Here is a 16,474-nt window from a genome sequence, read left to right as displayed (position 1 = left end):
GTGCCAAAGGGCATTTAACACCTTTGCTCTTAAGAACTCCCAGCAGCTTAATTACTGTTGGAATTATGACTAGGGAAAAAAACAACAGCTCAGTTGTTGAGCAAATGTCAGAATGAGCCGAACATTTTATTTCTCAATCAAGTTGTCTTTGTGCAGCTCTATGGACTCACCTCCCTTTCCAGGGCAAGGTAGGAGTGAAGCAGAGCAGTGGTCCAAGAGCCTTTTTCCTATTTTACCAATTGTCTGGTCAAGTAGCACAGGAGCAAAGTGCTTGCTAATGACCTAGAGTAATCATCTAGAACAAGTGTCTGAAAAGTACCTAATGTGGGTTTTACAGTAGACTTCAGGTAACTACATTGAAATAACGCACTTTGGAAAATCCTGTTCAATGGCCAAGTGTATTCAATAGTGCTTAGTGAATAAAGCTCCCTTCTTGGCCCCCTGGATCTCAAATTTCTTTCTGCACTGTGGCCCAGTTCAACTGGAGGGGCCAAATATACCACCTAACATTCCCCATGTCACATCCCCCTTTGAAACGGGTAGGACATTGTCCTGAGACATGTGGTTTGACCTGCCCTCTGCCTGATCTGCTCAGAACCGGACCTCCTGCTTGTCAGCAGGCCAGAAGGCTACCACATAAGGGAGTTGGGCATTATATACAGAAGAAAGATGACAAAAAGTGAGACTACTCTAACTAGAGAGAGAAGCTCAGGGGAAGATGAAAAAGAAAATCTAAAGGGAAAAGGGACAAGGGAGGAAAATACTTGAAATAGGAGAGGAAGAGTATTATAAGAAGGTAAATAAGAATGTGAAGCCATGCATGCAATAAGTAGATATGTAAAGCAAGGGGAAGTCCATGTGTATGGGTGCAAATATGACCCCTGACAGGACAACTCTACAGAGCATCCATTTTTTTGTACCACAGGCCATCCTGGTAGGTCATAGCCTGTTTGTACAGTGTACAACTGTTTGTACTGTGTGTGACCACTCAGCATTTTCATGGTAATGTCTGAATGCAGAAAAAAAAATATGGTTGCATAGTTTATTTTCAGCAGCATAAACAGTGTCCTAAAGACAAGATGGAAGAATTCATGACAAGGCAAATGGAAACGGGCTAGCAAGGATGTAAAATTGGAGTCTGGACACAGACCTACAAATAGGTCTGATCACCAAGAAAACACCCTGGAGGGAGTCCCACAGCAGAGGAGCAGTCCAGTTCAAGTCATCACTCTTAAAATGTTTATTAAAATGCCGTGTCATTGCTGGTACATCACTGCAACATGAAAATACAAACCAGGAGTCAGATTCTGCTTCAGGAACCACACAGACTTGAAAATCCAGAGCTGGTCATCAGAAAGTTCAACAAAACTAAGCTCATGTTTGAAGGGGTTTATGGAAAGTCACAAAAGCTATCAAAGTGCGACACAGATTAACTTCACCTCTCTAAATTATTGCATCAAGCCACAGGCCCACAGAAGAAGGAAAATCTTCAATTCCAAATAAGCACGCTCTCAAATGTGGGTTTAGAAATCCTCACACAGATAAATTCTGTTCATTGGACTTTTCCTTATCAGAGTTACTACAAGATGCAGGCATTTCTTCTTTGTTATTTAGCGTCAGTGTTCAAGCAGCATAGAAATTCTGTGGGATCCCTTTCACACCCAGGCCTGTTATCTATAAGTTTAAAAAAAATAAAAAATAAAAGAAAGGAAACAGATAAATCTCCGACTGAGTAAAATGAAAACATTCAAATGTTGTACAACAAATATCATAGCAACCTACCGCTACATGGAGGGTCCCCTGCTTCAAGAGGAATCCAAAAAGAGCCATTACATGGATTTCTTTACAAGTCTTTAAGATCTTTAAGTTTATCAAACACCACTCAATAATTTTGCTAATCTACACATTATCTGTGGCCCTTACATGTGGTCCTTATCTCCATATTAACCAAACAAATCATAGTAACTTTTAACTGCAAGACAAATGCGAGTTTGGAAAATACCAATTCCTTTCTAGAACTGGAGAACTGAGGAACAGAGATAAAAAAGGCAAGGTGCGTTTAATTCTCCTGTGGGCTCCTACACTCCGCTGCTTGAGAAATCTATCAGTTCTCAGTCATCAGAAATCTTCTCCAAGCACTGCTTTCAACTACAAGGTCCCAGATCCCAGACTAGATCCCCATCCCTCTTGGAACATGTCTTTGTCATATTGCCAAACTGATAATACAGTTAGGTTTTGGTTTTTGTTTTGTTTGGGGTTGTTTTTTTTTTTTTCACTTCCCCTCTTTTACAGCCCTTCCCTTTCATGTTGTGGTCAACTTTATGGGAATAATGGCAATTGCTGATTAAGAACTGCATTTTACTCTCCTGGTGTACTTTTTTGCTAACGGAATGAAAAATGAAGAGAGAAACAAGTTTCAGGATCAAGAGCCCTGGACAAAATTGTGGATTATTAGTTTCTCAAAAATGTAGCAACCACTTTTAACAGATTAAAAAAATCCCAAAAGTTTGGGGAACAGGATGCAAAATTTCACCCTGGTGAATTTAAGCATTTAATTTTTAAAGGAGCCACCTGTGCTGTAGACATTTAGATTTCCTGGCACAATTGAAAACTGAGAATTAAGGGAGTGAAATTTCCAAAACCGATGAAAAGATAGCAAGAGATAGGAACAAGGGCCAGTTCTTTACAATGTATTACAGAACATGCTATACGGGGCAGATCCAGGTCCACTGGCTGCCTTCAGGTCCCAGCTGGATAATGACATCGGCTAAACAACATGTCAACGTTATCGCTAGCCATTTCTCCAAGTCTTCCTTCCAAATGCATAAGCAGCTGTGCAAAAGCAGCTGTGCCCAGCTGGGGGACAAGCAACACCTCTGGACCAGGGCATCAAATGAGTGGGATGAGCGAGGGCAGCCCAGGGCACCTCACTCTCAGAGCACCAGGCTTGGCGGGGCTGACGTACAGAAAGAAATGAGTTCTGCTCACCTTGAAAATCTCTCCCGCGTGAGGTTCCTTGGCTAAGGCGGCCTCATCCAGTCCATCGTATGCAGAGGTCACATACATTTCTGAGTAGTCTTTTCCACCAAAACAGCACGAGGTGATCCTCGAAGCAGGCAGCCTCACAGTTTGGATTCTTTTTCCTGGGAAAAATGTGCAATTGTTTCCTAATGTCCATTTTCTAGGGAGCACGTAAATATGAATGTACTACTAGTGCACACAGCACAGATGTGGCATTTCCTCAGAAGGCATCTGCCCTTCAGACAGAGGCCATATCCTAAAGGACAGTTTGTGGGTAAATCAAATTCTTCCATCTGCCTCATCTCTAACTATTTTTCAGCCTCTCTTCTATATCTGCAAGGCTTTGTTTCCTTTTCTCAAAATGAAACAATAAAGTATTTGAAGCCAGAAAGGGCAGAGACACCTGGGCTGGGATGGCTGTCATTCCCTAACAGCATTTCCCACTTAAACGTTTCAATGCTGAGAATTTTTTTCTTTTTTAATTGTAGCTTTATAATGTTTCTCATAATAGATATGCAGTGCTTTTTTTTTTTTTTTTTTAAGTGGCATTATTAAGAAGCAGGTGTGCTGCATCAGCATACCATGAGATCAGGGGTACCCGACGCTGGGAGGCAGCACGGGGAGCAGTGCCCTCCATGTGATCGGGGCATGGGCTAGCAATGCTCACGGCAACCCATGGGGCAGAAATGGGCAATAAACCGCACCTTCTTAGCTCACCTTCAAACCATTCCTCCTGGCTGCCTTTCCTCTCAAGTTTGTGGCATGTAGGTGACACTCCACATGCACGTGCTGGCGGAGGCCTTACCTGTCTCTGGGTCTATACGAATGACTCTCCCAGCATCAATACAGGCCACCCAGAGCTTCCCTTCCGCATCAATGCACATCCCGTCAGGCATTTGCTCCTCCTTTTCTAGACGGTACAAAACCCTGGGGCAGGCTGCAGGGAGAGTTACGAAGCCAGTATTACATGGGCTGGTACCAGTTCTGTATCAGATCCCAGTCTAACATCTTCCACACTCTTGGAAACAGATAAGTTCATTTTCTGTGACAAAGGCGTGCTGCAAAATTTATATCGCATATGCATTTAGCAGATGTGTTAAAAGCCTAACTGGCAGAAACAAGCCCCCTGGTAGAGCCATTGCAGTTTGGGATTGTACTGAATTAGGGCTCCCATCATTTTACCAAGGAAGAGAACAGAACGCCTCTGTCACTCTTGTTGACCCACGAGCTGACCGCCATATCACGACTGCCACAAGCACAGTAACTTTTCCCGGACTTTCATTGCTCATGGCAGCCTGGACTTCTTTTTATGAGCAATACATCACGTAAGTAGTGACTTGAATTTAAATGCTGGTAATAAACAATCTTTCACAGGTAAAAATCAAGAACTTCACTTATTTTAATGGCCAATCAAGCTACCAGTTTTGATTAAGCCTGGACACCAACGGCTAGCAGTCTAGGCTGCAGCACGCACAGGTTGGCAAGGACATGCGCAGACCTTGGAGTGGTGCCCATGGGCAGCAATCTGCCTGCTCTGACCCAGCACCTCACAGCCATTACGCTACCCAAAATTAGAGAGTCACCAGCATAAAGCCAAGGCCAGGAAACTCAAACTCATTACAGTTTTGTATTTGGAGAAGAAAAAAATAGTATTAAATCTTGTTTAGAACTCTCGTCTCCTCAAGTCTGTAGAGATAGTTTTTCTCAGCAAAGTGACATCTGAGAAACTGTAATTATTTGTACGATTTTCACCCATGATTACACAAAGTCCACAATGATTAGAGTACAAAGGCCGTTCAGACATTTAAATTCCCATGGAGTATAATGGGTTGATACAGAACAAAAATATTTCACAAAGTTTTGAAATGAGGTTATATCCGTTTTGCTTTCACTTAAATTTCCTTTTTGCAGATATTATAATAAAAAAAGTTCATCTAGAAAATGAATTTAAGTGAAATTTGCCAAACATCTAAGGGTAATTTTAATTTCAGAATTGGGAAACGTCAGTCACAATGATAACTTGATTCTTTACCTATATTTCTGCGACATACATGCATGCACATACTCTATTTGCATTTATGGAGCTAGTACAATTGAAGCATTCCAGTAGATGGCACTCAAGAATAAACAGCATCCTATAAGCTAATTCTTACTCTGCAGTATAAATGGCTTCTTCCCTGCAGCTCCTTGAATGGGTCTAAATACAAGCCATCTATCCAGAAGAAAGTAGTCAAAAGTTTGTTCACCAAATACACCTGGTTTGGGAACTAAATTTGAGGAAAATCAGTCACCCTGCTGACAAGCTGTAACCAGGAGATATGAGATCTGTCAAATAAATCACGGCATATATTACACGCCCAGGTCTTGCTACAGAAAGAGTAATAGCACTACTTGTCACCCAATTTAGAAAAGCACGTGTACCGATCAGTCCAGTGTGCACATCATAGCTGAAGGCATGCACAGCGTATGCCAGGCTGTCGATGTGAAAGAAGGTCCTGTGGTCCAGGGACCAATCCAGACCATTGGAGATGTCCACCTGGTCTAACTGTTTTATTACCGAATGGTCAGGGAAAAGGGTATAGAGAGCGCCTTGCCGCCTCGCTCGTACCCCCGGTGCCGTCTCTTCAGCCATCGTACCTGAAATGGAAATGGGAGCACTGGTTAGAAAGTAGAAGCTTACTCCTCATACTTGATCAAAAACTTCCTCTGTTACTAAGAGGTCCTAGGGAGAAAGGGACTAACCAGGTCCCATCAGGTTGATGAGGAGGAAAAGGAGCAGGTGAGGAACAGCTGCCTCCCACGGAGTGATCCTGGCCAATGAGAGGATGAGTTTCTGTGTCACCATGAGGATTAAGTCATAGTCACCAAAGACCCAAAGCAGCAGCACAACACACCAGGGGCTGGGGTTTTGCTCACAGCAAAAGCTGAGATGCAGGCAAGCATCACATGCTCTTTTCGTTCTTGCTCTCTGTAGGCTACTTTCATCATTGAAATGGGCTGTGACCTTAAAATACAGGTGCTGCAAATCACAGTTGCCTCAGAAGCAAGCGGAGAATATCACAGAAGTGAGTTTTTTGTCTCGATGAATTTATGCCTCAGCGTTACACTCGTCGTTTAGTTTCTGATTCTCTCCTCTCTGGAAAGGACAGAGCTCTTCAGCGATAGGACAGGAAACACTCAAGAGGGGCATTTACACCTTCTTTTAACCGTGACAGACTGTCTCTGTCAGCTTCCCCTTTTAGAAGACCTCATGAGCTTGTTTTACAATGCTTGGCCAAAACCCCTGTTGAAAGCATTGATCCACTGTGCACAGCTAGGAATGGGTGTGCAAAGCGGGTTTTTCACTCTTATTCTTGCCCTTAACTCCAGTGACACATCAGCCCTCGAGCATAAACACGAGTCACATGAATTTCCTGATTTTTGGCAAATTTGAAATAAGAAGAAAAGGCTGGCTGGCAAAACAAATACAGAGCCATTTTCACTCCCATCGGTCACTCTCCACTTCCAGCGTGGATTGCTGTGCTTGGGTCATCATTTCTATGGGAGGAGAAAAAGCACAGGGGGATCCTGGCTGCATTGCAACCAGTGGCAAAAGTCCCTCTTGCCTTCAGGAGGCCAGGTATCTCTCCCCGCATCCCTGTTACCCATGGGCTGACTGAAGAGGTTGTACACGAAAGGGTGCAAGCCACAGCTCATCTTCTGCTCTAGGAGCTGCATCCTCTTCTACACCCCCAGAAACCTTCCCACCTGTGTGAGCCCTTCACCGGCTTCTCACCTCCCATGTAAGCAGATGTTTGAAAACACCATCTGCCAAGTACAAGGGGAGCCTTTCTGCCAGACAGCCCTTGTCAACAGGCTCTGTCCTCATTTCAGTCAGAGGATGCTTGTCCTCCTCCATAGGGCAGTACCCAAGCAGAGCAGTCACAAGACAGCTCATGCTTGCAACAGGGGTTTTTGCGGGGAACTCAACAGAGGAATTGAGAACATGGAATAAAACGCACTATAAAAAACACACTGGAATTAATTCCTCTTTGCACCAGGGGAAATTTCTGCCAGGAACTTACCAGCAAAAAACCTGCCCTTTGGATCCACTTTCCCATCATTGAACCTGTTGTTGGGTTTATCCTGCTCAACCTCGAGGATGGTGGTGACCACCTGAGTGTCCCAGTCCAGAAAGGCAAACCTGGTCCCCAGGGTGATGACGTAGCCCCCGCACTGTCGCAACGCTACCGAGCCAACGCGGGCATCTGCAGGAGAGAGGGAGCAGGAGATGGAGGGCAGCTCCAGGGCTATCAGTCAGCCCTACCTCTCTACACCTCACTGAGGGCATCTGGGCTTGATTGGGACAACCCTGACCCAGGAAAGGCTGAGCTGATGCTAAAATCCTTCTCCTCTGGGATCGTTAGCACATCTCACCAGCTTTGTGTTCTCCAGATCTTCCTACCTTCTGGGCAGACACAAGCATTAGGACTGTACCTTTTCCTCTGTAGGTCCCAAATGAAACATGCCTTCCCACCGGGGCTTAGCAAGGGCAACGTGTGCATGGCCCTCCACACCTGAGCACAGTCCCCTCTGCTCGGCTGGCTCAGGCCACACCATGCTCAACAACATGTCGTGGGAGGCTGCGTGGAAATTAAGGGAGACCACCATGCTGCAGCAGTCCTACCAGGAGGGATGGGCAAAGGTGGACAGAGAATCACAGAATCACAGAATGATAGGGGTTGGAAGGGACCTCTGGACATCATCTAGTCCAACCCCCCTGACGCAGCAGGGTCACCTAGAGCAGGTGAAGACTCCCAAGATGAAGTGGTAAGTACAGACTCTTACCCACAGACACGCTCTGCACCTCGTTGGTGAGTGGGCTCCAGCGGCAAACTTTCTGTGAGTTAATGTCTACATAGACGAGTGCGTTCTCCCTTTCTTCCCAGACTGGGCACTCTCCCATCCTGTTCTTCTCCTTCACGACAGATTCAATTTTGATGGAGGAAGACATGGTCTGAGGGGAAGAGAGTTGATAACGGATATAATGAAAGCTCTCATGTGGATTTTTCATGCCTATGATGCTTAAAAGCAGAGTTTGTAAATGGCAAAGTCCTCCAAATCCCACATGACAGAGTAATCTAGGACATTCCTGTGACATTTCCATGGTCTCATGGCTGGAACTGAACTTGAAGCGCCAAGGCTTCTCCTTTGCAAACCTTTCCTAAGTGAGAGCCTTTAAGCAGAGCTGCTGCTGAGGCAGCTGCCTCCAGGCAAGGGACCGCTGGGGGCATGGCCCTGAGCTGGGACCAATCTGTCACCTGGGGATCGGTGAACCCAAGGGTCCACAAGACCATGGGAAAGGACCAGTGGGCAGCAGCACTGATGGGTCAGAAGCCTTTTTCATAGAATCATAGAATCATCTAGGTTGGAAGGGACCTTTAAGATCATCAGGTCCAACCATTAACCTAACACTGCCAAAACCACCACTAAACCATGTCCCTAAGCATCACATCTACACATCTTTGAAATACCTCCCCCTTTTTTTGTGGAAAAGCAAGCCTTATTAACGCAGATATATTGACTTGCTCCACAGGAAGACGTACGCACACCCATAATACCGACTGCATTTTGCCACCAAGGCCACTGCAGACCAAGTGCCTGCTCCCACAGGGAGCCGGTGCGAATATGCCAACGCTGGGGAAGGCTCCTGCCTTTGAAATCTTGCTGCTTTGTTTTCCCTCCAAGCGCTTCATCTTCGTCGGCCCCCTCACCGCCTCAAGCCAGTGCCCCAACCCCCGCCCCAGACTCCGAATTTCGCCCTGCGCCAGGCCACCAGGTGTAATTACCCCAGTCGCTGCTTCGGGGGGCAGAGCCGCCCGTGAAGCTCCCTCCCATCCCGGGCGCCTGCGCTTGCCGGGGGGGTTGTTCATGCCCCAACTGCTCCGTCCCCATCACAGCTGGGTGCCTGTGGGGACAGAGGCCACTCAGCCACCAACCGGGTACCGGGTGCCCAATGCCACATGTTTGAGCTCAGGGCCCCCTTCGATGGCCTCCAAACCAGGTGAGCTGGGCCCTGGGGCCTGCCCTGCCCCTGCTGCGGCGTGGGACGTGAGCGATCGCCTCTGCCATTCAAGCTCTTACAAAAGACAGGGGCCAGCTCGCCGCCTCAGTCACCGCTGCTGGAGAGGACGACGACGACGCTGCTGCGCCCGCCGGCCTCAGCACATTCTGTTTTCCACAGATGGCAGAGATATTTCTTGGGAGGCAGCCAGTCCCTGACATAACGCTACTCCCGCGGATTACTGTCTTCGAGCAGGCATTGTTTCCTAGTAGGTGAGCTGGTTGATAAAGTTTGCAGATAATTAATTAGCACTAATTCGAAGTATGTGGGAAAAGCCAGTAATCACCATGAGTGGAAATGCCGGGGCTGGAGACCTGGGATCTTCCCTGCTCCCTGGCCCCAGGCATGCGTGGCAAGGAGTCACACAGCCAAGGTGAGGTCCAAACAGCCCATTTATCAAACACATCCTTCTCCCTTCCAAGAAAAATGGCCACGAGAGGCCGGGCAGCAAGCTGCTCTGTGGAGGCAAACAGCATCAGTCTATGGCGTAAATGAGGATACGCAGCGAGATGCCAGTAAAACCTCCTGAAACCTGCTAAGCCGTGCTGGAGCCGGAGCGGTGAGTTTCCCTTGGGTTAAAGTTTTGTGTCACGTGGCTGCCGCATTTGGGACCCGAGCCTCGGAGACACAACACTGACTTCACCCTGTCAAGGTCTGGAACACACAGAGCTGCTCTCACCCCCCTGGGAAGACGGGGTTCGCAGAAGCCCAGCATCCCCGTGGCTCCCACAGAGGCAGAAAGTTTCTGGATCTGCAGAACCTGGTGGGTATTTGTCTCGTTGGTTGTTTCATTGACCCAGCCGAGCCTTTGTAAACCTTCCTCTTCCCACCAGCTCCCGTTTCATTTACTGCCCCCTTCTCCAGCTTCTGCGGCAATGAAACAGGGGCTTGGCAGGATCAGCCATGGTGAAATACTGATTCACAGACCCGTCCCGCACGCCACGCGAGGAGTACGCAATCACGCCATTGCCAGCTGTTTCACAAGGCACAGGCAGGGGAGAAGCCAGCCTGCCTGCACCAGCTGCCTGCTCACCCCCCTCATTCCCCCCTGTGATGCTGCGGAGAACTGCCCTCTCCCACGGAGCCTCAGCGTGCATCCCCCTTCCCCGGCAGCACCTCTCCCCTCCACCAAAGAAATAGCTCCCCTGTGTTCCCCTACAGCTGTGGGATTATTTTTTTTTCCAAACAGCTGAATATTTTAGCTCAAATTTCCCCCCCTGTTTTTAAGGTGGCGGCAACTAGGAGGGAAGATTTCTGCCTCGCTGGCTGAGGTCACGCTAATTTTTACAAGCGGCTGAAGAAAATGGAGGCTTTTAACAGAAAGGGTCGCCCAACCTTGAGAGAGGGAGCGCTGCCCTCCGAAAGAGTCCCCGCAAGCTGGCAGGGATGCAGTCCCCAGTCCCCTTCATGCCCAGTGGTCCACCTCCTCCCACACCCTCCCTGCCAGCACCCCATGGAGCTACGTAGCAGCAGGGTTTCACAGAACACAGCACCTCAGAGGGAAAAATGAGGAAATGACCCCCAAAAGCCTCGTTCCAAACATCCCGGCTTCATCACTCCCCAGGCATCCTGCCGCCTGGCACCTTTTCGTGCCAGCTCCTCGCTCCCCGCTTGCCGCAGCACCGACCCATCAGAGATGAGCGTGCAGGGGAAAAAAAAGAGCAATTCCTAGCACAAAACACCAAATCCTGCCATATCCTCTCCAAACAAGATTCCTGAGGATAAAAACATCACATTCACCCTGCCTATATCATCTCTGCAACATTTTGGTGGTGTTTTAGCCTTCTGGATTCTCGCCCAAACCTCTCATGAAGAGCAAGGGGGTGACAGGCATCACCAAAACATTTTCCAAGTTAAACTGTTTAAAGTTATCAGAATTTGGAAACCATAAGAAAAATTTCCTGGTAGGAATGAAAAACTAATGTAAAAACATCCAGTCTGCTCTAAAAACTGAAACCTTTTTCAGGCAGCTATTTGAAAATAGCCTTTCTAATCCTCAGTCCCCATCCCTTTGCAAGTGACCTGGACAAAAATTGGTCGTTTTGGTACCCCTCAGATACAGGTAAAATACAAACTAATGACTGGCCTCTAAAAGATTTCTTTGCTGTTTCTCTCCCTCTCTCCCCCACGCAAGCACACATCATTTCATTTTTAATTTCAAGCTGAGGCTTTGAACAAGCAGAAAGCTAAAGCTTTTAACATGCGTAGAGTGAAACGACCGTCTGTGTAAACCAAAGAATTTTAAGAAGCCTTTTCCCTCGGCCCGACAGCTGAATATCTCTACCAAGCTGGAGGACACCTATGCGAAACTCTGCAGTTCATCACAACAACACACCCGCCGAGGGAAATATTGCAAGACCTGGGTTGGTGTCTCTTTTCCAGCGCTGGTCCAATGAAACCGGCTGCTGTTTTCCGCGACGATTAAAAATGTGCAAGAGTTGATGCTATCTGCGGGGAGCGGGTAACCTTTTACGTTTTGCATTCAGTCAGCAGTCACATGAATGATGGGGCACGGCCCAAAGCCCTTCTGAATGGTCTGGTTTGCGGTGCCAGCAGCAGAACATGTGAGAGGGAAAAATCCTTGCTCAGTGTTTTTCTCATGTCATGAGAGTGGGAGAGGAAAACTGAGAGGTTACACCATTCGGTCGCCCCGAGGGCTAGCCCGGTCTTCCCAAATTTAGGGGCAAGTGAACATCTTGGATGATAAAAAGGGGTGGTTAATAAAAGATGCAGAGGAGAGTTTTGTTGAACGAGTCACTTTGAATGATAAGGAAAAGAATATTCTTGTGATTAAGGCATATTAGCATCATTAAGATTTGGCTCCTGTTCCCAGCCATGCCAGAACCTTCTTGTGTGCGAAGTCACCTGCTCTCCTCCCTGGGCTCCTCACATCGACTATGCAAAGCCCGATCCCTGCCTCGGTGGGCCACGGAACCCCGGTAATGGCCACAGGTGCTGCAGGATGGTGACATCTTGCTTGCCTTTTGAGGCTTTGCTTTTTTTCCTTCTTTGTCATCTGCCGTCTTTTTGCCCGTGGGAGTCAAAGGCGGGAGATGCCGAGTGCCTTCTGCCACCCAGCCCCACTCAGCAGAGGTAGGTGATGGCGGGTCCCCTCCTGGTGGCTGGTCCAGCAAGGTGGGAACAAGGGCAGGCTTGCTGTGGGGACAGTGCCCAAGCCGGGCAGTGAGCCAGAGCCACCCACCAGCGTTTTGGTGACAGGGCACCTCTCCATGTCCTGCCAGCAGCTGCCAGGGCGGGGGAGGCAGGGGGCAGGTTGCTGCCGGTGGCCACTGTCCCCACCACACTCAGCGAGGGCAGAAGCCACCTGGGAGGAACTGGCCCCAAAGCAGCATCTGAGAGCAGCGCGTTTCTTCACTCATGCAAGACTTTAAGGAAATTAAATTACTTTAATTTGATGATCAAGTGATTCACGGGATGAACCTTTTTTCCCCCAGATAAGCAAATAGCCGAGATAGACCTAGTATTATCCTACCATAGTCACCATCGATTCAAATTCAGAGATTAGAAAATTACACTCCTAAACCAAATTCAAATATTTCTAGCAAAAAAAAAAAAAAAAAAAAAGAAAAGAGCCAGTGATATTTCCAAGTCAAACTCCTGCCAAAGTTAAAAGCAAAGTGCTTGTGGGTGCCTTGAGGACCCTCCTCAGCCTCCCGTGGGCTCCCAGCCCATCTCCTTTCAGCACAAACCCTCTGTCTCTGCTTGCTCTCGCTCTCACAACATTTTTCACGTTACCCTCCGCTTTCCTTCTTTTAACCTAAATGACAGCTTTGAAGGGAGGGTCATGTAGAACAATACACATTTTTTTTTTTTTCCCACAGCATTTTCAGCTAGAAGACATATTTGAAAGGAACATTCTGGTTTAAGATCATTTTAACTGCTTTCATTTAAAAAGAAAAGCAACTGGTTCTCAGGCACAGAAAAAAAGAAGGTCTTTTTTTTTTTTCTCCTGCAAAATATTTCCCAAAGTGTTTTTTTCTAAAGGAGTTTTAGTGGAGAAAACCACATTTCCCATTCATCTCTCTTCTTCTGGTGACTTGACTGACTTCCCCACCACAAGCTGTGGCAAAGTAAAACAAAGTCAGGCAGAGGGACGAAGCATTCGCCTCACCACCACAACTTCAAAAAAAAAAAAAAAAAAACAAAAAAAAAAACCCACAAAAAAAAGCGCGTGCCGCTTTCCTGGCCAGCAGCCGGGATGCTGCCCCATCGGCAGCGCTGGGCAAGACAGCTGGGGAAACGCTGCAGAGCACGTCTCTCTCATTTATTCGGGTGGCTGCAAATGCTCTGGGGACGCCCCCACCGCATTTTGCACCACCTCTTACTCCTGCCTCGCTGATTTCAGCGCAAGTATCGCATCTCCCACCCTCCGCACGCCATTTCAACGTGCCTGCCTTTCCAGACAAGTGTTATTTTAGGAGGAGACACGTCTCAAAGGCTTTGTGGACTCTGTTGCCGAGTGGTGCGTCCCCGCAGAAGCAGGTGCATGCATTTGTTGCTAGCCAGCCAGAGGGTCTTTCAATTATTTCCACCACATGCATGCCCCTGTTGTGCCCTTAACATTTGTTTCTAACCCTGCTGGGTTGTAAAGCAGAAGTTCATAGTGAAGTTGGCCGAAGGCAGCCACGCACCCCTGTACCTCTGGCTGATGCCCCACCGCAGCGTCTCCTTCTGGGGTGGCTGCTTCTCTCCTTTCCCGCTGCTTTGGTCTCCTCTGATGCAACTCCTAACGCTTCTTTTTATAGCCCCTGGTTTTTATCAACATAGCGTAGCTGGGAGAGTGTATCAAGGCATTAGCGCACCAGATATTAATGTGGTATTTAAATAATTGTATTTGTCTTCTGCTACCTACAGGCACGTGCTCAGACAATAGCTCTGGGTTTGTTACTGTAGCTTTGCTAAACCTGTCACTCCCCTCTTTTTTTCGCAACTCCCCAAATTACATTTATGTTGCTTATTCCCCTTGAGGGTCCACCCCAGCTTTCATCACTCTAGAAATTCAACTTTGCATATAATTTGATTGTCCTAATCTCTTAAAGACATTCTTCCCCTAGATGGAGTCATCTTCTGTGGCTGTCTCCCTCTTGGAGACGACACCAGGCATGGCTAGAGTTAATGAAGACACAGTTATTAAAAACCCCAGGCAGGCACAGGTGTAGCTACTCACCCCAGCGATATCCCACTTCACAGCGTTGTCCTAAAGCAAAGCCAAGGCTTATGTTCTCCCGGCTTCACCCTTTTGTAGGAAGGGCCTGGTCCCTCCCCAGTGCTCGAAATGGGAAGAACAGGAGCTCCCAAGGCAGCCAGTGCCGCCTGCTTTTATTTCTGCAGAGCTATTTTGCCAGCAGAGGATTAGTTGAGTTTTCTCCAGCACGGTTGGGAATAAATACGCTTCACCTATGACTATAGATTTCGGTCACGAGGGTGAAGAAACCCTTCAGGGCACAGCAGCTGCTCCTCCTGATACAGCCTTCCCTGTCACTGGGCTCTTGCTCAACCCTAATTCAAATCAGTGCGAGTCTTTGATCAAAGAGGTGAGCCCCATTAATAAGCGAGGGATTAAACAAAAAGTCGAGAAGCCTTCCTAATTGAGGGAACCGGCAACCGCTCAGCTCCAGTTTGCCGGATCCAACGCTCCGTCATGGGACTCGAGTCAAAATACGCCAGCAGCACCTGTTTGGGCTCCTCGGGGCTGGGGCATGGGAAGCAGCTACAGCCTCCACGCTGGAGGCTGTGGCGAGGTGCGCTCCCAGGGCATGTCAGTAACATTAAAAACGCAACTCTCCTGGCAGAGTTGGCTCTTCCTGCTCATGTGATGCCTGTGAAACCAGCATGACAAAGCCCAGCGAGTGATCTTACAGAAGGGGGAGGTGGCACTTATTCATAAAATCTCTACAGAAGCTCATTTTACCTGCTCCCATTCCCGCACTCAAGAAGACACACGTGCCCCAGGCATCTGCCCCAGGTCACCCATGCACAGCATGGAGGATGAGGGGCTCCGTTGGCCCAGTCCTCTCTGTGTCTCCTGTGTGCCTCTTGGCCAGTGGTGACAAAGTAATCTTTGACCATAACTTTTGTGCCCATACAAGCTGTTGCTGTCACCTTTCTAGTGCAGCAACACCAAAAAATGATGAGCAAGTGCTCTGTGTTGTGCTGGCAATCACCCTACTGCCATCGCAGTGGGGTGAGGGTGAGCCCAGGTACAAAATCTCATGGTGCAGGAACCTCACAGTTCCTGCAATGTGATAGTGATGGTAGAGGGAGCTTGTGTTTATGCCTACTCACTTTGTGCTGCATCTCTGCACGTCCATTAGTGCTCAACTAGAACAGCCCTACAGCACGGTTCCTGAGCTGCAGTTACAGAATCATAGAATGGTTTGGGTTGGAAGGGACCTTAAAGATCACCCAGTTCCAACGCCCTGCGATGGGCAGGGACACCTCCCACTAGACCAGGTCACCCAAAGCCCCATCCAGCCTGGCCTTGAACACTTCCAGGGATGGGGCATCCACAGCTTCTCTGGGCAACTTGTTCCAGTGTCTCACCACCCTCACAGTAAAGAATTTCTTCCTAATATCTAATCTAGATCCCCCCTCTTTCAGTTTAAAACTGGTACCCCTTGGCCTATCGCTACACTCCCTCATAAAAAGTCCCTCCCCATCTTTCCTGTAGGGTCCCTCTAGGTACTGGTAGGCCACTAAAAGCTCTCCCGGAGCCTTCTCTTCTCCAGGCTGAACAACCCCAACTCTCTCAGCCTGTCTTCATAGGAGGGGTGCTCCAGCCTTCTCATCATCTTTGTGGCCCTCCTTATCACCCAGTTCATGCCTTCACTAAGATCAGAGCCCTAAATTTGCCGCATTCACCACCTCCCTCAGCTCATAAAACTTTCCCTCTACCGTGCTTTGACACTACTTTGCAGCACATAAAGCAAATGAAGGATGGTGGACGCTCAAAGGACAAGCCCCATTTTCCTTCACCACCTCACACTCATCTTCTGCCCTGAAGTGGGGCTGCTTGTGAACCTATTGCTTTTCCAGCTGCCAAGACATACCCAACCCTGCATGCTTTAAAGAAGGAAACGGTGACTCACACACCCCTTGGTTCAAAGCAGCACCACGGCCTTGGCGTGGTGTAATAATACTTGGGGGGCATAGCAGACACAAGAAGGTCCAGTGGAGAGACACTAACTCCAGCAGGCTTGCAGAGACGCATGGGAAAACCATGGTGCCATGATGTACCGATTCTTGGAGCTACCTGCAGAGAAAAGGCACAGCCACAGGCTCTCTTGGCAGCCGGGGGGTTATCCTCACAGAGCAGGATGGGGACAGGCA

General features: G+C 48.1%; 1 protein-coding gene across 1 annotated transcript; it reads right to left on the bottom strand.

Annotated features, from left to right (window-relative positions):
- Positions 1 to 1,279: 1,279 nt before the first annotated feature.
- On the bottom strand, positions 1,280 to 8,014 carry LOC128916505 (regucalcin-like). The gene is made up of 6 exons (XM_054218326.1): positions 7,849 to 8,014; positions 7,086 to 7,268; positions 5,443 to 5,658; positions 3,827 to 3,958; positions 2,989 to 3,143; positions 1,280 to 1,674 (listed from the first exon to the last, which is right to left on the bottom strand). Exons 1-6 carry the CDS (start codon positions 8,012 to 8,014, stop codon positions 1,624 to 1,626), a joined length of 903 nt encoding a protein of 300 aa, XP_054074301.1. The 3' UTR covers positions 1,280 to 1,623.
- Positions 8,015 to 16,474: the final 8,460 nt, after the last annotated feature.

The sequence above is a fragment of the Rissa tridactyla genome, chromosome 1 (genome assembly GCF_028500815.1).
Source record: "Rissa tridactyla isolate bRisTri1 chromosome 1, bRisTri1.patW.cur.20221130, whole genome shotgun sequence".
Taxonomy (NCBI): Eukaryota; Metazoa; Chordata; class Aves; order Charadriiformes; family Laridae; genus Rissa; species Rissa tridactyla.
This window is presented reverse-complemented; position numbering and strand designations above follow the sequence as displayed.

Bases quoted from the DNA above. Each gene is read 5' to 3' on its own strand.
- LOC128916505 (XM_054218326.1), bottom strand. From the start codon at position 8,014: ATGTCTTCCTCCATCAAAATTGAATCTGTCGTGAAGGAGAAGAACAGG. The intron at 7,269-7,848 runs GTAAGAGTCTGT...TCTCTCCTGCAG, and splicing joins GGTGCAGAGCGTGTCTGTGG to ATGCCCGCGTTGGCTCGGTA. The intron at 3,959-5,442 runs GTACACGTGCTT...CTCTCCCTGCAG, and splicing joins TGTGCACACTGGACTGATCG to CCTGCCCCAGGGTTTTGTAC.